At 38.6% G+C, this 24,945-nt stretch overlaps 1 protein-coding gene across 9 annotated transcripts in view; it reads left to right on the top strand.

Annotated features, from left to right (window-relative positions):
• Positions 1-24,945, top strand: part of Grm7 (glutamate metabotropic receptor 7) — an 825,658-nt gene that overhangs the window by 676,532 nt on the left and 124,181 nt on the right. For all 9 annotated transcript variants that reach the window (XM_078033535.1, XM_078033532.1, XM_078033530.1 and 6 more), the window contains exon 8: positions 21,101-22,036. In XM_078033535.1, coding sequence (XP_077889661.1) covers positions 21,101-22,036 — 936 coding nt within the window. The remainder of the gene's footprint in view (positions 1-21,100; positions 22,037-24,945) is intronic.

Below are 24,945 nucleotides of genomic sequence, written 5' to 3'. Positions count from 1 at the left end.
CAGGCTACTCACTCTTCTTGAGTGACTTTCCCCATCTCAAGGCCCTCAGAGACTCCTGTCTAATTTTCTAGAAAAAAAGTATAAGGACCAACCAGGTTACACTTATATAAGTTGAGTTACATTTAAATTTGTGAGAGGTACCTGCAGATTTCCACTATGACACTGAAATCCTAGGGTGAGATAGGAAGCAGGTGTTTCTTATATCTGTATTTTCAGATATAAGAAATATATCTGAAAATATATTTTAATATCATGCATGGAATATAGAACTGCTCAGTGAAGGATTTTTGAATTAGGAGACAGGAGAAATATAAGATGATGTTAAAAGGATGGCACACTGGTTACTAGTGTCTACTTCAAAATTTTGGCAAGAAAGATTCTTCCAGGACACTCAGAGTCGCCAAAGCTCTCTTTGTGGTTTTCTTGATGAGAACATAATTTTAATATGTATCTGTTTTATCCTCCACTTCTGCAATGATAATCTGAATCAAATAAACACTTCATTTATCTCACTTTCTCAAGCTGACCTAAGTCCTCAATGTGAAAATAAGCAAAAGTACATCTTTGGTTCTCCCTTGCCTTTGGGGACAGATAAATTTGTGTGATTGTCATCTGTTTTTATATTCACATGTAGAAGTAAACATCAACACCATCACACATATCCCAATGACGCCTGCAATGTTCCTCAAATCACAAAGCAGGATTCTGGTGGTAGGAAGTCACTTGCTCAGATGTGGTTTGAGAGTACAAAAAGGCCTTTTACCAAAAAATGTCATTTTTGCATCCTCTGAGATAGAATTGAGCCTGAAATCCCAATTATTTTAGCTGTTCTCTGGCATTAACTGTTAGAGAACATTATTATTATTTTTTTATTGCTTTTTAAATTTAAATTTTTTATTGATTTTATTTTTTTAAATACACGACAGCAGTGGAATGCATTACAATTTGTATTATACTCATAGAGCACAGTTTTTATATATCTGTATAAAGTATGTTCATGCCAATTCATGTCTTTATACATGTACTTGTTTTTTTTTTTGCATTACAATTCTTATTGCACATATATACTACACTTTTTTTCACATCTCTGTATATAAAGTAGGTAGACATCTAATTTGTATCTTCATAAATGTACTTTGGATAATGATGTCCATCACATTCCACCATCCTTGTTAATCCCCTGCCTCCTCCCTTTCCCTTCCTCCCCTCTTCCCTATCTAGAATTAATCTATTCGTCCCATGTTCCCTCTCCCTACCCCACTATGAGTCAGCCTCCTTATATGAGGGAAAACACTCGGCATTTGTTTTTTTAGGATTGGCTTACTTCACTTAGCATTATCTTCTCCAACGCCATCCATTTACCTGCAAATGCCATGATTTGATTCTCTTTTATTACTGAGTAAAATTTCATTGTGTATATGTGTCACATTTTTTTAATCCATTTATCCACTGAAGGGGCATCTAGGTTTGGTTCAGCAGTTTAGCTATTGTGAATTGTGCTGCTATAAACATTCATGTCACTTTGTCTCTGTAGTATACTGTCTTTAAGTCCTTTGGGTATAGTCCAAGGAGAGGGATAGCTGGGTCAAATGGTGATTCCATTCCTAGAATTCCAAGGAATCTCCATATTGCTTTCCCATATTGGCTACATCAATTTGCAGTCTAACCAACAATGTATGAGTGTACCTTTTTCCCCACATCCTCACCAACATTTATTGTTGTTTGTCTTCGTAATAGCTGCCATTCTGAGTGGAGTGAGATTTTAGAGTAGTTTTGATTTGCATTTCTCTGTTGCTAGAAATTATGAGCATTTTTTCATATATTTGTTGATTGATTGATTCTATATCCTCGTCTGAGAAGTGTCTGTTTAGGTCCTTGACCCATTTGTTGTTTGATTGGGTTATTTATTTTTTGGTGCTTAGCTTTTTGAGTTCTTTTTATACCCTAGAGATTAGTGCTCTATCTGATGTGTGAGGGGTAAAGATTTGCTCTCAGGATAGAGGCTCTCTTTTCACCTCACAGATTATTTCTTTTGCTGAGAAGGAAACTTTTTAGTTTGATTCCATCCCATTAATGAATTCTTGGTTTTAAATCTTGCACTATAGGACTCTTATTAAGGAAGTTGGGGCCTAATCCCACATGATGAAGATTAGGGCCTACTTGTTCTTCTGTTAGACACAGAGTCTCTGGTTTAAGTTCTATGTCCTTGGTCCATTTAGAGTTAAGTTTTGTGCATGGTGAAAGGGTTTAATTTCATTTTGTTGCATATGTATTTCCAGTTTTCCCATCATCATTTGTTGAAGAGGCTGTCTTTTCTCTAGTGCATGTTTTTGGCACCTTTGTCTAATAAGGTAGTTTTAATTTTGTGGGTTAGTTTCTGTGTCCTCTATTCTGTACCACTGGTCTACCAGTCTGTTTGGTTGCCAATACCATGCTGTTTTTGTTACTATTGCTCTGTAGTATAGTTTAAGGTCTGGTATAGCAATGCCACCTGCTTCACTCTTCCTGCTAAGGATTGCTTTAGCTCTTCTGGGTCTCTTATTTTTCCAGATGAATTTCACGATTGCTTTTTCTATTTCTATAATGAATGCCATTGGGATTTTGATCGGAATTGCATAAGATCTGTTTAGTGCTTTTGGTAGAATGCTCATTTTGATAATATTAATTCTGCCTATCCAAGAATAAGGTAGATCTTTCCATCTTCTAAGATCTTCTTTTGATTTGTCTCTTTAGGGTTCTGTAATTTTCATTGTATAGATGTTTCACCTATTTCATTAAGTTGATTCCCAAGTATCTTATTATTATTATTTTTTAGGTTATTGTGAATGGGGAAGTTTTCCTCATTTCCTTTTGAGAGAATTTGTCACTGATATACAGAAATGCCTTTAATTTATGGGTGCTGATTATTTTATATCCTGCTACTTTGCTGAATTCATTTACATGTTCTAGAAGTTTTCTGGTGGATCTCTTTGGGTCTTCTAGGTATAGAATCCTATCGTCAGCAAATAGTGCTAATTTAAGTTCATCTTTTCCTATACATATCCCTTTGATTTCTTTCATCTGTCTAATTGCTCTGGCCAATGTTTCAACAATTATGTTGAATAGAAGTGTTGAAAAAGGGCATCCCTATCTTGTTCCAATTTTTAGAGGGAATGCCTTCAGTTTTTCTGTTTAGAATGATGTTGGCCTGAGGCTTAGCGTAGATATAGCCTTTATGATGTTGAGATATGTTCTTGTTATCCCTAGTTTTTCTAGTGTTTTGAACATGAAAGGTGATGTATTTTGTCAAATGCTTTTTCTGCATCTATTGAGATGATCATATGATTTTTATCTTTAAGTCTATTGATGTGATGAATTACATTTATTGATTGCCGTATGTTGAACCAACCTTGTATCCCTGGGATGAATTCCACTTGATGATGGTGCACAATCTTTTTGATATGTTTTTGTATTTGATTTGACAGAATTTTATTGAGAATTTTTGCATCTATGTTCATGAGAGAGATTGGTCTGAAGTTTTCTTTCTTTTGATGTGTCTTTGTCTGGTTTTGGAATGATATTGGCCTCATAGAATGAGTTTGGAAGTGCTCCCTCTTTTTCTATTTCCTGAAATAAATTGAAAAGTATTTGTATTAGTTCTTCTTTAAAGGTCTTTTAGAACTCTCTGTATATCCATCTGGTCCTGGGCTTTTCTTGGTTGGGAATCTTTTGATGGCTTCTTCTATTTCCTTTCCTTGATGTTGGTCTGTTTAAATTGTGTATATCTTCCTGTCTGAATTTGGGCAAATCATATGACTGAAGAAATTTGTCAATGCCTTCAATGTCTTCTATATTATTGGCGTATAAGATTTCAAAATAACTTCTAATTATCCTCTGTATTTCTGTATGTCTGTTGTGATATTACCTTTTTCATCATGAATGCTAGTAATTTAAGTTCTCTCTCTCCTTCCTTCTCTTTGTTAACATGGCTAAGGGTCAATTTTATTTATCTTTTTAAAGAACCAATTTTTAGTTTTGTCAATTTTTGAATTATTTCTTTTGTTTCAATTTCATTGATTTCAGCTCTAATTTTAATTATTTCTTGCCTTAAATTGCTTTTGCTCCTGGTTTGTTCTTTTGTAGGGCTTTTAGATGAGGTCATTTATTTCTTGACTTTTTGGGAAAACTCCTTGCAATGAATTTTCCTTAGTATTGCTTTCATAGTGTCCCAGAGATTTCCATATGTTGTGTCTATGTTCTCATTTGCCTCTGTGAATTTTTTAATCTCCTCTTTTATGTCCTCTGTGACCCATTGTTGAGTCAGTAGCATATCTTTCAGTCTCCAGGTGATGGAGAAGTTTTTATTTTTTATTTTGTCATTGATTTCCAATTTCATTTCATTATGATCTGATAGAATGTGTGGTAGTATCTCTACTTTTTTGAATTTGTTGAGCATTACTTTATGGCATAGTATATGGTCTATTTTAGAGAAAGAAACATATGCTGCTGGAAAGAAAGAGTATCTGTTTAATGCAGATTGATTTTGTTATTGAGGTCTACAGTTTTTTTTATTCAACTTTTGTTTGAAAGATCTATCCAGTGGTGAGAGAGGTATGTTAACGTCACCCAAGATTATTGTGTTGTGGTCAATTTTTGACTCTTGCACTTGGGAAGAGTTTGTTTGATAAACATAGATGCACCATTATTTGGGGCATATACATTTATAATTGTTACGTCATTTTGGTGTATGGTTCCCTTGAACAACATGTAATTCCCATCTTTATCCCTTTTGATTAATTTTGCCTTGAAGTCTACTTTATTTGATATCAATATGGAAGCCCCTGCTTGCTTCCGTAGTCTATGTGAGTGGTATGATTTTTCCCAACCTTTCATCTTCAGTCAATGTATGGCTTTTTGTATCAGATGAGTCTCCTGAAGGCAGCATAGTGTCTCATCTTTTTTTTCCCCCTTAATCCAATCTTCTAGCCCATGTCTTTTGATTGGTGACTTTAAGCCATTAACATTTAGGATTACTGTTGAGACATGGTTTGTATTTTCAACCATATTTATTTATTTTTATTATTTAACTTGACTTGTTTTTTTCTTTGATTAGTTTTTCCTTTAGTGTACTACCTCCCTCTGCTGGTTTTCGTTGTTGTTTTTCATTTTGTGTTTATGAAATATTTTGCCAAGGATGTTTTGTAGTGCTGGTTTTCTTGCTCTAAATTCTTTTAACACTTGTTTATCATGGAAGGTTTTTATTTCATCTTCAAATCTGAAGCTTAATTTTGCTGGATACAAGATTATCAGTTGGCACCCATTATTTTTCATAGCTCGATATATGTTGTTCCAGGATCTTCTAGCTTTCAGAATCTATGTTGAAAAATCTGCCGTTATCCTAATTGGTTTTCCCTTATTTGTAATCTGATTACTTTCTCTGGTGGCTTTTAAAATGCTCTCCTTATTCTGTTTGGGCACTTTCATTATAATATTTCTTGGTGTGGATCTGTTGTGATTTTGAATATTCGGTGTCCTGTAGGCTTCTTGAATTTGGATTTCCGTTTCATTCTTCATTTCTGGAAACTTTTCTGTATGTTCTTTTCAAGATAATATATTTGATCTTCATTGTCTGATGTCCTATCTTTTAAGTGGTCTACTCTGTTGGTAATGCTCTTATTTGAGTTTTTAATTTGATTTATTATTTCTTTCATTTCAAGGATTTCTGGTTTTTGTTTGTTTGGGGTTTTTTTTTTTTTTTTTTTTTTTTGGAACCTCTGTCTCCCTGTTGAGATGATCTTTTGCTTCTTGGATTTGTTTATGTAGCTCATTGTCGAAGTGATCTTTCACTGCTTGTATTTGTTCTCTTATGTCTTCTTTGAGGTCATAGAACATTTTATCAATGTATATCCTGAAATCTTCCTCTGTCATTTTTCTGTTGTAGCTGTCAATTCTTATAATGATATGTTGTCTTCATTTGTTTGTGGTACTGTCTTCTCTTGTCTATTCATGTTGCTCATGTGTCTGCCTTTCCAGCTCTGTGGATCTTGGTGTGTTAGAGTTTTTTACCCTATAGGTTTGTACTGCTCTTATAGGGTTCCAAGATCAATTCTTTTTGGGGAAGGACATTGTTAGTAGATCCTAATATCAACAATATATCACCTATGAACAAATTGTTGTTATTAAGACATTTATAGTTTAGTATGTATGCCCAAAAATGTTGGATTCAATTATTATTTAAAATATAATCAGTATTTTATGAAAAGGTTTACAGTTTCTGGTGGCGGACAATGAACTGGGGTTCAGGCGTAGGACGATATGTTGAGGAGAAAAGGTGTGAGGGTATATAGTTACTATATCTTAGGAATTATGAAGGAGAAATCTAATTAAGAGGGTTAATAGTGGGAGAATACATAGGAAATAATTTGGGGTAGACAGTTATGTGGGAAGTCAGTAGAGTACATAAAACAAACACATATGCTTTTAGAAAAATATAGGATGTTAAAATAGTATAATTTGGAGGGTGAAGGAAGAAGAAAGAAAAAAGGGAAATAAAACAGAAAAAGAAAAAAAAAAGGGCTTATGCAATTCCTCTATATTATATTATTCAGGTGACTCATTCCTCAAAGTCCTATTTCATACAAAGTTCTTGGTTTTACACATGTTGGGCTTGTGAGGGCTAGAGGATAGAAGAATAGAAGAGAAAGGAAAAAAAATCATCTTAGAGATTCGTTTCTTTCTCTTTTCATCCAGTAGATGTCTTATCCAGTAGGTGTCTCTGCCCTCAGGACCGTGTAGGTAACCAGGGTGTGAAGACTGGACCTGGTTTGGAGCATCTGGAAGTGGGGAGTGCTGCCCACCAGTCCCAGCAGGGAATAGCGCCTAACAGATCTTTTTTTGTGACCACTGGTCTGACTTGAGCCCCCTGTATCGTCTCCCTCTCCTACCTAGAGATTCCCAAATCCTGATCTCTTTGTTATGCTCCGGACTTTAGTCCCTTCCCCTCTCTTATTTATCAGGTACCAACTGCGGGGGACCTCTCACCCCCACCTCTCATCAGGTGGGCAGTGCCCTGTTCGCACTGTACTCCTGTCCAATGGAGAGCTATTCTTGTGTTGGGTGGCCTCTGTGCTGAGTTAACACTGCTGGGGAGGGGGGAGGAATTAGAAATCAGGTATCTGCTCAAATGGAGATCCTATCTGATAGCCTTGCCCACCACAAAATGGTGAGGAAGGTTTTCCAAGATGGAGTTGGTCTACTTCCAGTGTTGGGGTGTCTGGTGATGTGGGGGGAGCTGGGCAATGGCTTGTGCTATGGATAGGTAGCATCCGTGTGACCTGTGTGGGAGTGGCACACAGTCTGGAGTTCTGCAGAGGTGCTGATAGGTGTTTCTGCTAAGCTGCTTGTGAGCTGTGCGTGAGCTAGAACTGTGGGCTTTGGGTCCAGGGTCGGGAGAATTACTTGAGCTTAGAGGCTCTGATTTCTGCGCGGGTGGTCGCAGTGCTGGTGATTTCTGTGAAAATCCCCTGGCCCCTGGAGATCCGATCTGGAAACTGCCCCCACATAATATGGCGAGGATGTTGAACCAAGATGGCAGCAGTCTCCTTTCAGTGCCAGGGTATCTGGTGAGGTTGGGGCAGCCGGGTGATGGCTGTGCAGTGGGTAGGTAGCAGCTGAGTGACCTGTGTGGGAGCGGAGTGAAGTCTTGGCAGTCTGCAGATGTGTTGATAGGTGAATCTGCTAAGGTGCTTGCCAAGTCTTGCGAGGGCTTTGGGTCCTGCTCAAAAACTGAGGTCCGGAGTCCTGTGTGGGGTCACGGCCTCCAATCATAACATGCTTTAAAAATATTTCTGTTGTATGCTCAGCGTACTAACAGGTAGTACTAACAGATCTCCCTATAGGATGCAGGTTGACTTTTAGTCTGGCCAGGTGACCACCAGTAAGAGAAACTTGGCTCAGTTTTGTTAACCTGAGTGGGGGAAGGGGTGTGTCTGTCTCAGGAACTGTAGGAACACAAGTGTGCTGACAGTGAGAAAAAGCAAAAACTTGTGAAACGATAGCTTTTCTTCCTCCTACAGTGATATAAAGTAGAAAAGAAATAAAAATACTGATTTTAATTGCAAACTGCTGACAGCAATCCTTATACATGCAGTTATATTTGATTCTCATATACATATGTAGGCATTATATCTGATTTTTTTATATATGTGGTTTTATTTGATTTTACTGGTGAGGAAATGAAACTCATAGAAATTAATTAACTTGCTTGAATGATCCTGAAATTGAACAACTCAATTCATGTCCTCTGATTGTTCTGATCTGTTACATGCCCACCTGCACCCCAACCATGTTATCCCAGCCCCGCCCCCCATGGAAAAGAACTGAAAAGTGACACTAGAATCCAATAGCTGTGTTAGTTAAGCACTATCACGGTTTTCCACAGTGTTATTGGAGGAATCTGGATTCAGCAGAATGTTGAAATAATATTACAGGAAAAGAAAGAATGGTGTGTTTTGTCCTCAAGTGAATTAGACAGCACTGGATTAAATCAGGGAGGTATAGTCTTTCCTTAATAACAGAACATCTCAAGGCTTTTAATAAGCTAACATGTTTCAGGGCTCCCCTGATGTGTCCGTGTTGTGTAGGGTGGGTTCTCTTCTCTGGAGGGATTCTGCTGCAGGGCTGGTATTCATCACAGTGACATGCAAGATAACTACCCTAAATAATCTGTGCAAAACAGTATCTACTCTCTAGTTTAAAAAAGGGAAGGCAGAGTTTCAGAGGTTTAGAAGGATAGAAATGAGAGAGAAACAGAATCCAAAGCTCTCCTATCTCAGATGGAAAAGTGGCTGATTAGCATTCTCCTCCACTCACCTGGCAGAGAGCATGACTCACCCCAGGTGAGTGGGTGAAAAGCAATTTGCAAGTTGTTTTCAGTGTGAAAACCTAAGAGGGATGGCTGAGCTGGTTAGAAAAGAAGATTTAGCACCAGTGATGTGAGGACTTCTATTGTTCTTGCTTGCATAGTTTGTCACACTTAAAGCAAGTCAGATTCTGAAAGCTCAAACAAAAAGGAATGTTCAAGGGCGTAAAAGAAGGCTTTTATTTCCCCCTAAGGATTTATGCCTTTGTGTACTAATCCTGAAAATTTTTCAGTGTGATAGAATCTGCCCCTGGCTCCAGATCACATTTTAGGTTCTGTAGAGGATTAGAAGGAATCAGATAGTAGTCCCCATTTTTAAGGTATAAGTAGAGGAAGGAAGAAAGTAGCAGATAAAATGCTAAGAGATTTCCAACAAGGGAGAAGCCATTTCTAGCTTGGAGGTACCAGGGAAGACTAGGGACATTTAAGCTGGTTGCTAAAGAATTAAGGAGAAATAATGACAACTGAAAGGATAAGTGTAGATAAAATAATGCAGTTGGGAACTTTTCTTTTTGGTATAAGGCTGGGGCCCTTCAGGAAACTGAGGCAGCATGAAAACACTCCTTCAAACCCTTATTTTTGTAACCAAGTCAGAAAAGTTTCAAACATGTCACTCAGAGTAATGAGCATGAGTTCATTAGAAATGATAGGAAAAGAGAAAGAGGGGACACTCTTAAGGGAGTGCTGAGAGCCACAGCGGATTCGGAATGGCCCCTGGCATTTTGCCAGAAGTAATGGTTGAGAGGTGACAAGATGATGATAATTAAGCTAAGCTGTGTATACTTTTGAGTTCTCTTGGAGTTCCGGTTGAGCTCTAGCAGGGATTCCTGGAGAGTTCGCAGTGGAGTTCCGGTGGAGAGAGTTCTGGTTGGTGTGTGGTATGCTTGGAAGGGCCACATGGGTGGCGTTCGCGTGAGTTTGGAAATACAGTTTGTTCCTGCTTGAGTGGCTCGAGATTTGTGCCCAGCCAGACTGTGGCAAGGGAGAGAGGAGGTCCTCTCAGGAAGGAGAGGGATGGCATGCCTCTTCTGCACTCCAGTTTTATTGGGAGTACCAGGAAAGTTTCCTGAGAGTCCCGCCCAGGTTAACCTCTGACTTTTGACTGACAGCAAGATGACATCAGATGTTCAAGTCCCTACCACCATGGCAACTCTAGTTCACTTGTCCCATGCTGGTTCTAATTCTCAACCATAAATTCTTGCAGATTTTATGGTTAGAATGAATTATCCTTATTTCCCCGAGTTTTGGGATCTAGCCTTTGAAGAGGGTCAGAAAAGTCTCCCCCTTCTGGGTAACTTGGGTTCCTCTTATTTCTTTATTTTGGCCTGCATTTCGCCTGCAGATAACAGGTGGTTTGCTGAGGAATGTGACAGCAAACTGTTGACTTAGCGGAGCAGGGCTGCAGATAAATGGCTTCTTGGAAAAGAAAGCATATGGGGGTCAGCACAGTGGGCCCAGTTTATAGAATTATTTCTTTAACCTCATGTTCTCGCCACTCATGTCTTTCTGTCCTGTCTCTTTCTTGAAAGGGAAGCTCAAGCAATGTCCTTTGCTAGCAGATTCATGGTAGACAGAGGATGGTATGGAAGATCAAAGTCAAAGTGACTAGAATACTCCAATGCAGTGTCTACATTGGCTCTGTCTCAGGTTGTCCCCGACCGGCAGGACACTTCAACGTGGGCAGTGAACCTAGATGGGGAGGAATGAAGGGACAAGAGACATGAAAGTTGACAGCAAGACAGGAGTCTGATCAAACTGCAAACTTTTATTGTTCACACAGGGGTATTTATGGGCTGGGAATGGGGAAGCTCTCTTATTGGCAGTTGCTGGATGTCTTCACAAGGTGAGATAACCAGGATCTTTCAGGAAGACAGATATCTCGGGGAGATAGATGGCTGCAGGGTGTCTCCCAGGCAGGATGTCTCCCAGGGGGCTGTTTCTTGTAACTGTCAGGCTATTCTTTGAAGGAGATCTCCCTTCTAGTCCCTGGCATCAGGTAGTGGAGACTCATTCAGATTGTAAACAGAGTACAGTAGAATTCACACTTGCTTTCCAAGAAGGCTCTCTGGCAATTTGAGACACATAGTCAATGTGAGCCACTATTCTCAGATGTAGGAGGGACATTACAAGATAAATGTGGTCTCTTCCCTCATAACTTGCCTTTGAGTAAGAGGAGATGAATAAAGAAGTGATATCCACATATTTAATTTGAGGTAGTCCTTGCTCTGCAGATGAGTACAGAGTGAGAGACAAAGGGGGAGACAGAAGTCCTAAGGACTTTAGTAGATCAACATTACTGAGGACAGAAAGGAAGGGGATTCATGGAGAAGGCTGGGATGAACAGAGGGCAGCATCAAAGTGTATGTGTGTGTGTGTGGGGGGGGGTGTCAAAGATGACTGTGTTGTCCCTAATAATGATTTTAGTAGACAGAACTCTTTACTGTCTTAGACAATGTGAGAAAATGTTATTTTCTTAATAAGTCTGAAAGATAATTATCACCACCTCTCTTTCAAGATGAAAAGGATTTTCAGAGAGCTGAAATAATTTTCCCAACATCACTCAGGTAGAATGTGACTCGTGTGCATCTGTTCCCAGCACTCAAACTATGAACTCTTGAGTACAATAAGACAGGTTGGAAGGTATATGGAAAGATCTAGAAAAAGGGAATGAAGATGACACATTCAGGTTTAGATTTGCAGACTGAAATGCCACTGTGACATTTACTACTGGTAATATGTGGCTGGAAGAATTGGATCTCAAGGTAGGGAGAGAAGAGGACTGGAGAGTCCATCATAAAGGTAATTGCATGAGTCAAACGATCAGAGGAACCATAAGATGTTTTAATTAAAATAATTTTTACTTAGGTAGCATCTCAGGCTCCACCATGGGTCCTTATACCTGTCATCTCATTTAGTCTTTGTAAAAATTAAGTTCAGAATGCTGAGACTGTATTGTCAATGTGCCTGTGGTCCTGCTGTCTGGAGGTGATGGATCTTGTCTCTAAACACAAAAAAAAGTGACTTTGAGCTCATGCTGTTTCTATTTTGAGGCATACCTAAGTTTACCAAAGTAGAAAGAGTGTTCAGAGAACAGCCAGGGACATCATGAAGTCGAGTTCTATCCTTAGCTCCAGATGGCACGGCTTGTTTTCCTCCTGCTCCATGGTGTGCTAATTGTGTTCATTTTCCCTCTACCTAGCAATTGAGTGCTCCCTATTTTATTCCCTTTCTTTCCAAAAGAAAATGTCAAGGACATCTCAACTGCAAACATTTCATTGTATAGGTAGGTAGTAAATGACCAAAAAGCAGAACTCATATGATTATGGATCCTTCCGTCATTTAAAAAAAAAGTAATCAAATATATTTTAACAGGTACATAAAACATAAAACTCATGCATATTACAAGATAATATGTGATATTTCAAAAGACGTGTACGTTCATGTTTACACATTGCGTTAGTGAGCTTTCTTTCATTGTGACCAAATAGCAGACAAGAACGTCTTAGAGGAGGAAAAGTTTGTTTTGGTGTGGAGTTTCAGAGGTTTGGTCCATGGCTGGGCCCAATGTGAGGGAGAACATCATGGTGGAAGGATGTAGCAGAGGAAAGCTTCCAATCTCATGGCAGCTGGAAAGAGAGATGGAAGGGGAAAGGGCCACAGGTAACATGCAGCCTTCCAGGGCATGGCCCCAGTGACCCACTTCCTCCAACCACACCCCATCTTCCTACACTTAACCATCCAGTAAGCCCATTCGATTAAGATGAAGTAATTAGATTGTGGCTTTTATAATTGCATCACTTCACCTTTGAATATTCCTGCATTAACATAGGGGATTTGGGGGGACCCTTATATCCAAGCCATAATGCATATGTATCTCCTCAAACGGCTACCATTTTCCTGTGATTAAAACTTTCATAATCCTTGCTCCTAGATTTCTTAAATGTGTAGAAGATTTCTGTTATATGGCACAGTAGCATATCAGAGATTCTTGCTACTATGTGATTGCATTTTGGTACCACTTGATTGAACTTGCTCTATCCTTTTCTCCCCACTACTCTCTCCAGCTTCTGGCAATCATAGTTCTACTCTCAACTTCAAATTCTAACTGTAGAAAAGTTAATTCTCAAGGAGCAGTCTGTCTGTTCTCTCCTTCATCACATCCTCTATCCACTGGTTGCAGCAATGCTATTGATGCCCTTTCCAGAGGTTGAGTTTGCATAGTGGATAAGTGGTGAATGCTGTGATCTCACCAAGCTTACACTCTGGCCCAGGAGCTTGACTTTAATCAACTCACGTATTTGTATAATGAGAAGTTGTGTTAAGTGGTATGGAGAAGGATCTTTGCAAGTTAATAAAAGTTAGACCCAGTCTGGTGTGTCTGAGGACTTCCTGAGTAGCAATCTGGTGAGCTGAAGAGGTATGGAGCCACCACAGTTTTCAGAAGCTTCACAGAATTGGGACAAGGTTAGGCAGGTGATGCCAGTTCTTGGTATCCCTACCCGATTATGCAGTGCCATCTAGTAGGTTTAAGAGCAGTAAAAGTCACTGAAAAGGTTAAGGTAAAAGAGTGACATAATTGGACAGGCACATTGAAGAGATCACTCTGGCTCTTGGGCTTAGGAGGTAGCCAGCAAAGTTGCGGAAACTACAGAAAACTTTTTCAAAAGAGGATGTAAGAGCAAAGATGAAAAAAGAAGGTTCAGATCTCAAAGGCACTAATTTTATGACTGCAAATAAAACAGTATCCAGTGCTCAGTAGTTTTGGGATGAAATAATAAAAGTGGGTACATGAAATAAAACTGAAGAATTGTTGGTCATTTATATCTTGGGGAGGCTAAAGGGATGGGAGATGTCAAAGATGAGCCTAGCTGTTTCATAAATAAATAAGGCTTTGGTGCACTAGGATTTTGAATTTTTGTTTTGTTTGATTCAAGTCAGCTGATTTTTTTTTTCTGTGAAGGACCAGCTAGTAGCTAGTAAATATTTTAGGATTTTCAGGTTGTATATTCCCAACTGCTCAGTTTTAGTATTGGTAGCACAAATGTAGCTGTAGATAATGTGGATTATGGTGTTCTAATAAAATGTTATGTCCAGAACAGGTAATGGGCAGGACTTGATCCATAGGCTCTAGTTTGCCAGGCCTTGTGTGAACCACAAATCCAATATTGAACAAGTTGAATTTCGGGTATTGCTGAAGAATCCATGTGAATTATATGTACCTAATTACATTATCTTCACATTCAGTCTTTAAAAACCTTATTTTATTAAAAAAAATTTTGTAGTTATAAACAGCATACTCTTATTTTGTTTATTTTATTTTAGTATTTTAAAAATATTTTTAGTTATGGATGGACACAATACCTTTATTTGTTTTATGTGGTGCTGGGTTTGAACCTAGTGCCTCACATGTGTGAGGCAAGTGCTCTATCACTGAGCCACAATCTCAACCTAAAAACCTTATTTTCAATAATATTTAGTAAATTTGAATATGATTCAATATCCATTTTTGAGTTCTATTTTAGGGAATTCTGTCTCCAGAAGAGGAATAACTAAGACATCAAGGGTAGTCAGCATGTTAAAAAAAAAATTAAGAAATTGCTCCTCTGTCAGTAGTACTGTCTCACCCAGAGCTAATACAACAGGCACATTCTGTTAGCATTTGTTTAGTCTATTTTCTGAGCTAGTAATACTTAGCGAAACTATTAGGAAAGGTTTATTTTGCCTCATGGTTCTGGTCTCAGGTCAAGGAGTCGTGTATGGTGTTGAGATTCTTGTTGGCAGAGTCACAAGACAGCCCTGTGCATCATGACTTGATGAGAGACAGGAAAGACAGGAACCAAACTAAATGGATTTTACAGTAGATCCACTCTAGAGATATCCTGCTACCCCTCTGATCCTTAACCTTGTAACCCATTAATCCTAGGAATGAATTAATCGATTTGTAACGAACGAAAGAGCCCAAATAACTCTGTAGGGGTCCTGCATTGGGGGTTACATTTTAATAAGAGTTTTGGAGGGAACAAACCATATTTAAGCCACAACACCATAAAAGTTATAAAAAGTCTAGAGATTCCACATAAGACTGTCCTGATTTCTTCTGAAAAGAAAAAACAGATGTATAAAGGAAGTTGTGAAACCAAGTAAAACTGGCCACTTTTATTTTGGGTGTAGAAAGCTTTCGTAGAAGACTTAACAATGATTCATGGGTGCCAATTCTTCAGTTAGTCTAGGAGCTTTGAATTCTGCAGGTTTAAAATAAGGATGCACCTTGTTATTGAGGAGACGGAAACACAGATGGCTTATATGTTCTTGATGTATAATTTAGTAGGATTGTATTTCTTTTACCTTGGATGCTTTAGGAGGAAGGGGTGGTTCTTACCCCCACACACTTCATTTGTTTACTTCTGTGCCCAGTTTCTGAAGGCATTTTAAGTTGTTTGACCAATGATGATAGTGAAACTTAGGTCCAGAGATCTTCCTGACTCTGCCAATGTACAATTCCTCTATGTTTCCATTAAACTGTAATAGACTATAAAGAAGTATTTTAGGTCACCCATTCTGACTTCCAGTGAGAGATGGTAAATCACAAGATCCAGAAAAGAGGGTCAGAGATGTACCTTTGTATTCACTGAGTTCCTGAAACAGCACAAAGATTTTCTTCTGCATGCCAGCCCTAGGGACATCTTAGTTCAATGGTTCCACACATTTTATATGCCATCACCTGGGGAAATGAAAAACACACCTGTATGCATTTCACACCCCAGGGATTGTGATTTAATTGGATGGGGGTGTGGTCCAGGCTTTGGAAGTTTTAGAAGATCCTTGAGTGATTCAAATATACAAGCAAGGTAGGAAGCCTGGTTCGTTCAGAGTGGAGACTCAGTTGCACACCAACTCCTCCTCTCAGTCTCTGTGTTGGGGACTGCACACAGATGAAATTCTGAATCCCTCCTCCAATACTAGGAGGCTTTAGCAAATAAAACATACTCCTAATATTATATAGACTATTTTCTTCCTACAATATATTGAATAAAAGGGGGTGGTGATAGCTATAATTTTAATGAGTATAATTTCAACGAAGTTTCCTATTGTAATAGATAAGTCCTAGGATTCTGTTCCCAGGCCAGTTATGCTGCCTAATGTTTAAAAAATAGGGGCTGAGGGCTGCGGGTATCTAACATGTGCAAGGCTCTGATTACCATCCCCAGAACCATAAAAATTTTGAAAATTTAAAAATGAAATTAGGGACTGAGTTAAAAAGACATAGTGTTGCTTCAGAATTTCTATGACTCTTGTTAGCCCTCCATCTCACCCAGTCCACATCAGAACTGAAACTGACTCTTATCTCAGGTTGAAAATTCTGCATTGCTGTGTGTTGTTGTAAAAAGCTTCCCCCCCTCAATAAAATGGATAGGATACATCAATAAAATAGATAGGATAAATGTATTTTAATGAACAAACAGCATTTTAATAAGATTCCTTTTGTAGGCTAACTCATTCTATTAAAGATCTAATAAGTAGAAATAATATAGCAGAGAACTGTACAATTCAGGCCCCAGTCAGCTTGGACTATGGAGTTAATCATTGGAAATATGCAAGTAGAATTTCAGCAAGAAAAAAATCCTTGGAGTAACTATCTGGGAAAAGGAACAGATCTCTTCTAGATAAAATGGAAGCAAACTGTTTATAAAAATTCTTTCTGTTTGATTTTTGGTTTTGGCAGCATGATGGAAACTAATTTGGTTTTATTTTAAAATTCTAGTGATAATAAGGTTTTGTACATTCCCTCTGGAGTAGCTCTTTCTCTACTGTAGCTAGACCCCAACTTTCCCCTATGACATGTTTGCTAGGGAATTTTTAGCTGACACTTGATTTTTCACTTTTCTGTATGAACCAGAAACAATGGACTTGGTGCTGATTCTCTGAGTCCAGTATTTCATTATGCTTTCTCAGGAATCAGAGACGAGTGTTTCTGAGCACATGCAAGTCTAGTCCTCACTTTGCTTCTACAGTTAACCACTATGCATGCAAGAATTTGAATTATTGGAAAATTGTTGCTGCCTCCCTCTGTTGAAGATTGAACCTAGGGCCTCACACATACTAGGAAAGTGTGAGCAACATACTTGGCCCAGAATACCTTTTTTTCTTCTTTGTGTCTGTTTTAAGACTGAAGAACACTTTCCCAGGATTCCACAGCAGAATTGTTCTTGCTTTCATTTGCCAGAGGTGAATAATCTGTTCTTGCCCAAACTACTGATCTAATCATCCATGTCTTCATGCCATTTCTGAGGTTAACTGATGGCTCTAGAAGTAAAGCTCTTTTTCTTGTAGAGCAGTGGGACCTCAACAGTCCTTCCCCATAAGGCAGACACTGACCAGATGAGGCATCAAATAATTGTCAGCTCCAGTTACCCATGAAGAAAACACGATCTCATCTGGATGTAAGCCTGTATCTCCTAATGAAGATGATAAACATACCAACCTTTATTCTGATCTGTCTGAACCTTACATTTGGCTTTCCAGCTAACTGAAACACAGTCTGGTTGCAGAGTTCAGAGAAGCCTTGAAATTTATATTCCTACCGCCTTTCATGCAAAGTAAATTGACTTCATATTTGATTTTTCACAGCCCCTAGTGTTTACCTTCCCTGCAATATCTGCCTGTGGGCTTTTGCTGCTAATTGTTTCTTCTTACAAAACAAGATACTGTCTCTGTGCAGATGGGCAGGGATGCACACAAATCAGAGTGTATCGTTTTAACAAAATCTTTCTTACTGGAACTTTGAAAGGTTAGATGGGAGTTACACTTTCAATGATGATTTTCTTAGCAAAGTGAGTAAACTAGACTTTTGTTCATTTGAAGCAAGAGGCAACTTTGTTGCTTTAACATGTACAATTAAACTGAGTTGAAATCTACTTTAGATGAAAATTGAGAACAAATTAAGTAATCAGACAATGTAACATTTGTGGTTATAGCTCTTGTATATATTAGGATAAGTTGAGAAAGGGGAAAAAAAAAACTGTTCAGTATTGCCAGACATTTTGTTTTATTCCAAAAGAGAAAAAAAAACTGAGTTGGCAGTGTTTGAAATTGACTGTAAAATATTACATAAAATGATAATTTGTTTTCATATTTATCTGAGCCTTGCATTTATTTCCACTGATCCAGTTTAATCATATGGTAAATCAGTATCCATAAGCACTAGAATGAGGAAACCACCGATTTATCTAATGAAATGTATCTATTTGTTTGGTTTTTCCATCTATCCTAGTAACCATGAGTAGGGCCTTTTAATTTGACATTTGAAAACATTTGTATTAATAATGGCAATTTTTAAATGTTCATACCTCTTGAAATGTGACATTTATAAAGTTAATGCATATATTTTTTTCTGTCTTATTATAAGTTATTTCCTTAATGTTATGGATTTGGGATGGCTGCCAGTGACTCACTGCCTCAATAACTGATGATGTTGAGAAAGAAATGATTATGCTTTAAGATATTTAGTTAGATTTATGAGTGCTGACTTGGGTTTTGTGTGCAGGCAGATGAGTTCACATTAGAGTCATCTGAAGAGTCTGGTCTCTGGTTAAAGTTTAAATTCAGCCATTGGAAGCTCATGATATTTTATGAAGTTAACCCTTGAGCCATCTACATACATACTTTTTGGAATCGGCTGCTTTTGATTTTAAGCATAGTTAACATTCAGTTATTAATGAAAGCACCCTTCCCTGCTGTGCATCCTGTACGAACAGAACACTGGAATTCCAAGGAGCAATGAATTATTGGTTTGCTTTCTCCTTAACTCTTAAAATTATGCATTTAGAAAAGCATCTAGAATTTCCAGTAGCTTTCTAAGCTATTTTTTGATCAACTGTATTAAAAATTTGATTAATGAGATATGGGGAGAAAGAATCATTTGTTAATTAGAATTTGTTCTGTAAAATAATTTGCTGACTTGTAGATATTAAAATTATTTAGTGCATATATTGCTCAGGAGTCGTGGTTTAGGGAACAGAAATGAAGTTCATAATGCTTCAACATAGGTGAATTTACTATCTTACATACCACACTCTTGGGCAATTCCTGCTTCAGACGTAGCTGTATCCAGGAGTTCAAAGAAGTTCACCAGTTACTGATCTCTTCTTACTCTGTTATCCCCTGTGTTAGCTTTATTCTCTGGCACATACTGTCCTTGTTTTATCCATGAACACTAGCTTCCTTGTGTTCTGAAAACTCCAATTGCACCAAAGGCAAAGAGTTTTTTCCCGTGTATTATCTCTCAAAAAGTTAGGAAATGAAATTCAGTGATCAGGTACACAAAGATCTCATCCTTGACCTAATGCTCTGTCTAGGAGGCTGGAATCTGTCAGTGGTTGACAGACGGTATTCTCCAACAATCAATTGGATCTTGGTAGAGATGCACATTTTCAGGCCCCATTCCAGGCCCAGTGAATCAGAAAACCTGGGAGCAGGGTTAAGATGGTGTCTTCCAGGAATCCCAGCTGGTGCTCCAGAATGCCACAGCGGTCTACTAACTGTTCAGTGTTCAGTCTGGCTCCTACAGCTTCAGTGAAATCTCAAACCAACAGAAAGCACCCGGCAAAGACATCTGAAAAACTGATAGCAGGAAAGAGAAAGAGCAGAGTCTGTGCTGGCCAGCAGGACAGATGCCCAAGTCAATGAGATTTCAGCTCAGTAAAGTGGTTTTCCCTTTTGTCTAATGCCAATACTTCTCCGAACACCGCTGCTGATGATTCCTCCTCTAGAAAACCAACACTCTAATTAGGCAAATACACTTTCATCCTCTTCTAGGATACAGTGATTTTCTTTAAATTTTATTTGTAAACAAGTGGATGGCCAATCCTAAAAGGTTTCTGGACCATGTTATTTTCTTATCAATTATTATTATTCTGATCTCTAAGGCATCCAGTTAATCCTTCAATGACCAGCCTTATTGCTCCTCTTTGATAAATAATCAAGTAAGTTCACTGAATTTTAAAAGTTTTCAATGAAAATGGCAACAATGCCTGCTAGAATTTGGGTAAGATGGTCAGCACTGAAACATGATCTAAAATAATTTTTAAGTGATTATTTTATGAAAGCTCCCAAGAAGGGGGAAGAAGGAAAGTTTCACTTTGCTGACATTATTTTTGTGATTTACAAGTTGAACTGGGACACACAGGCAGAAGAGTACACGTCAGTGTTTCTCAATTTATCAGTTCCCAAGAATCCTCTGGGTGCTTGTTAAAAAATCTACAAACAGTGTACTTTCATGATACAGTCACAGCAGTGATTACATGCACAATTCACAAGAGCCATTTAAGGAGTCAGATCAGGTGCCCATCAGCGGATGATTGGTAAGGAAAATGTGCTATGTAGACACAATGGAGTTCTCAGCCCTAAAGAAGAATGTAGTGATGGGACTTGCTGGTGAATGGATAGAACTAGAGAACGTCATGCTAAGTGAAATAAACCAGACCCAGAAAGTCAAAGTTGAGTGTTTTCTTTCATATGCAGAAGCTAGAGTAAAACAAGGAACAAAATGTTTGGGGGGCGGTAATCCCATAAAAATAGAAGAAGAGAGGTCAATGGAGTGGAGGAAGGGATACAGGGAGAAGGACAGGGAAGGGTTGAATGGTGGAGTGATCTGACCAAACTTTCCTATGTACATGTAGGTGCTATATTTATATGAATAGATATAAAGCACTGCCATAGACAGAAGGAAGGTGAGTGGAGTCAAGAAAGGGGGTCAAGGGAGGGAGGAGAGGAGGGACAGGGGAAGCACTGGGGACAGGAATGAAGCAGATTATATTCCATGCTTGTGTGATGCTGTCAAAATGAGCCTCGCTATTATGTATAACTACGATGCACTAATAAATTTTTTTTTAAAAAAATCCAGAGCCCAAAGTTCTTTTTTAGGATATTTTTATTTGGGAAATCAGCAATGGAAACATTTAACTTGTGTTTTTAGTTTTTGTCTGTAAATTCTCACAGTTAGCATGTCTGGAGCAGAGTCTGTATTGGTGAGTGTGCAGGTTGCTGGATGCCAATGGCCGTGGCTGTCACTAGCAGGGGACGAGCTGTTTAGCTTTATCCACCTAGTGTTAGCTGCTACTGTAGCTGTTTGCTAATGTTGGTTGTTGTTCTTCTCTTTTGAGTAACCTGACTGTCTTCCCTTTTCTCCTTCTCATGCTGCAGATAGAGGACATGCAATGGGGTAGGGGTGTCCGGGAGATCCCGCCCTCAGTGTGCACGCTGCCCTGTAAGCCTGGGCAGAGGAAGAAGACCCAGAAGGGAACACCCTGTTGCTGGACCTGTGAGCCTTGTGATGGATACCAGTACCAGTTTGATGAGATGACATGCCAGCACTGCCCATATGACCAACGTCCAAATGAAAATCGAACTGGCTGCCAGAATATCCCCATCATCAAACTGGAGTGGCACTCCCCCTGGGCTGTCATCCCTGTCTTCCTGGCGATGTTGGGGATCATCGCCACCATCTTCGTCATGGCCACTTTCATCCGCTACAATGACACGCCCATTGTACGGGCCTCTGGGCGGGAACTCAGCTACGTTCTGTTGACAGGCATCTTTCTTTGCTACATCATCACTTTCCTGATGATCGCCAAACCTGATGTGGCAGTCTGTTCTTTCCGGCGTGTTTTCTTGGGCTTGGGGATGTGCATCAGTTATGCAGCCCTTTTGACAAAAACCAATCGGATATATCGCATCTTTGAGCAGGGTAAGAAGTCAGTGACAGCTCCCAGGCTCATAAGCCCAACGTCACAGCTGGCAATCACTTCTAGTTTGATATCTGTGCAACTTCTAGGTGTTTTCATTTGGTTTGGGGTGGACCCACCCAACATCATCGTAGACTATGACGAACATAAGACCATGAACCCCGAGCAGGCCAGGGGCGTTCTCAAATGTGACATTACAGACCTCCAAATCATTTGCTCCTTGGGATACAGCATCCTCCTCATGGTCACATGTACTGTGTATGCCATCAAGACTCGGGGTGTGCCAGAAAATTTTAATGAAGCCAAGCCCATTGGATTTACCATGTACACGACTTGCATAGTCTGGCTCGCCTTCATTCCGATTTTTTTCGGCACTGCACAATCAGCGGAAAAGGTAAGTGGAAACTCACATCACTCCATGCTTTTCACAAATGTGTTTTTGTTAAGCATCAAAAGCAAATAGGTTTTATAAAGTAGGAGGTTTTACACATGATGAATGGTATTTCTAAGAGGAGAAAGAGCCAAATGAATAGGCACACATGTTCCAGGAAGCTAAAATTTGCAGTGAACTGTGCATAGCCCTTTGAAAACTGACCATAGGTAGCCTTTTCAAGTTAATTATATGTACAATAGAATTACTCGATACCATAGGAAATTATCCAGTATAAGATGATCTAATCTATCTAAATTTCACCTTTCTGTTCATTCATTCGTATCCCACTCTGCTTACACACATATTTCTACAGGATAGAAGGTGGCTGTGGGACACATTTTCCAGGTAGGATTCCCCCTGCCGCCTCCTCTGGGTGGCTGTCTCTGCCGCATTAGAGATGAGATCTGATATGTAAGCTACACATTGTAGTAAGAGTGTTCTAGTTCTACACGCAGAAAATATAGGCATATGGGTGAATGAAGGAGAACTTTGGTTATTATTTCTCCCTAGACTCCTTATGTCTGGATACATATGAATCAGAGGAAATGAATTACAGTGAGGCCAGAGAGAATTTCCCAGCCGAGAGAGATAGGGAATGAAGAAGCTGTGAAAGTTCAAAGTTTAGAAAGCCAGGAGGCTCTATTACATTGGTCTGAGGTACAGTTAAGATATATGGCCCCCATATCCTAACAAATTATAATCTATAAATTAGTTCTAACATCTTGATTTTTTAATACAATTAATGTTTTGTTAGGTTCAGGTTTGACATGCCTGTCATGTAGGCATTCCTAAAGTTGATGTGATTCATATGCATCTGACTTCTGTGCTTACCTCTTTTGGCTATGGTTTTGTGCCTTTGCATCTAATGAGATTAATCTAATGAGATGTGGGTTCCTTCAGTAGATATAAAGAGTTCTGACAGGTTGGTACAACTGAGGCTGGAACTGAGATCTAGAGTCCTTGATACTTTATGTAGGGGAGAGCCTCATTATAGATTGTGCTCTAGGACATTGGGTATCTGGTCTCTTCCCATGTTATTTTGGATGAATCTTTTTAAAAGTGTAGAGATTAGACTCTAAAGTGGGAAGAAACGAGGGCTGAAGCTGGACTGTCTTAAAATGTACCAAAGGCTGTACTTTCCGGAATTAGTTGACTGATACTGGTTTTCTCTCTCTCCTGTATATCATATATAGAGAGTGAATGGCTTTTAGCAGGTTAGCTGACTGAATGGATGTCTTTTATTGAAATTGTGTGATTCAGAAGCTGTAAGTTGGAACTGTGCTTTCATTTTTTGAGTATTTCAGTGAAACTACACAGAATTCTAAAACTAAGGAAAGTCAACCTTTCCAGATTATAGTTTCAGTCCTGAAACGTCTTAGAAGATTTTCCTAAGATATATGCTTAATAAGCACTGCAAGCTCCAACAGTATGTTTCAGATTCATAATGTGTGTTTATTGTCTATTAAGCCACCTTGAAATTCACTTTATTTCCTTGATCCCTGGGTCTAGGGAATTACAGAATATAGATTAATGTAGGGAAATGCAATAGAAAAGAAAACACACACACATACATACACATATGCTGGTAGGTTGATAACCAGTGAACTTTCTGGAGGGAGTGATGGGCATCATCAAAGTCTATGGAGATAATTATTTATTACTAGAACAAAATACACACCATCAAGCAAGTTAAAGTCAGTTGCATCCTGCACATTTAATGTTTTGGAATATAAAACTGGGCAATCAGCAGTATTTTATAGATGGGTCTTGTAGCACTAATTTGACAATACATTTCTTATTTCATTTCTAATTATGACTGTAGATCTTTTCAATAAGGTCACATGTATAATTTAAAAAGCAGAAAATGATACAAAGTTCTAGGAATTGCATTCACCAGTTACAGCTCTTCCGGAAGACACTGGTGCTGATACAATTGACTGTGGAAAACACAAACCTGTTTTTAAGCAGCATGCTTTCCATATCACAGTTTTAAAAAACACATTTTTTCTTTGTACAGTCTCCAAAGGTTATGATATTTTATATGGTTGACTGGCACAATTAAAGGTACTGAATTGCCAAATGGGAGCAATGAATTATCGTATGAAAATTCACACACTCTAATGATAGGCATATGGCTAGAGAAGCATGAGCGATCAATTAAAAAATATCACTCTGTGTACATGAAACCTTGGCATTTAAACTGTGGAAAGAGGCAAATTGCCAATTGAAGCAATGAGATGACAGCGAAAGGCTTTTTTTTTTTTTTTTTTTTTTTTTTTTTTTTTTTTTGGCCAAGCTAGCGAACTATAGGATCACACATTTTCCATTTTTATATAGATGTAACAGTTTAAGTATTTCAAATGGAAGAATTCCACTTCAGCAGAGAAAATCAAGATTAGGCAGTGAGTTCACTCATAACTGTTTACTGTTTCAGAAAATTGAATTTGCTTTGATTATGGTAGGGATAGTTCTCATTGGTTGAGTTTATTAGCATAGCAGAAAGAATAAGCAAAGTTTATTTTCTTGCTAATTGTCAGACCCCAGGAAATTTAATTTTGCTTTTGCTCCGGAGAATGCATGAGATCATGGCCACTTTTCTTTCTTTCTTTTCTTTTTTTTTTTTTTTTGGTCACTCATAACCTTTGGCTCCTAGAATGGGGATTGTAACAGGACCAGAAATGGAAGTGTGAACTTGAGCTTTAGGAGCATGATACCAGTTTTCAGGATTATCTGTAGGTGGCGACTGTAGTGATGTAATAAGACACTAGACCTGGTGAAGCAGCATCACAGGGGGAGCTGGCTGATCAGGGGTGGTGTGGCACTATGTGTTTATCATATCTTGACACAACTGAAGGACTAGAGTGTTTTCT

This window comes from Ictidomys tridecemlineatus, chromosome 16, assembly GCF_052094955.1.
Source record: "Ictidomys tridecemlineatus isolate mIctTri1 chromosome 16, mIctTri1.hap1, whole genome shotgun sequence".
Classification (NCBI taxonomy): domain Eukaryota; kingdom Metazoa; phylum Chordata; class Mammalia; order Rodentia; family Sciuridae; genus Ictidomys; species Ictidomys tridecemlineatus.
Note: the sequence above shows the minus strand (reverse complement) of the source record. Positions and strands in the feature narration are given on the sequence as shown.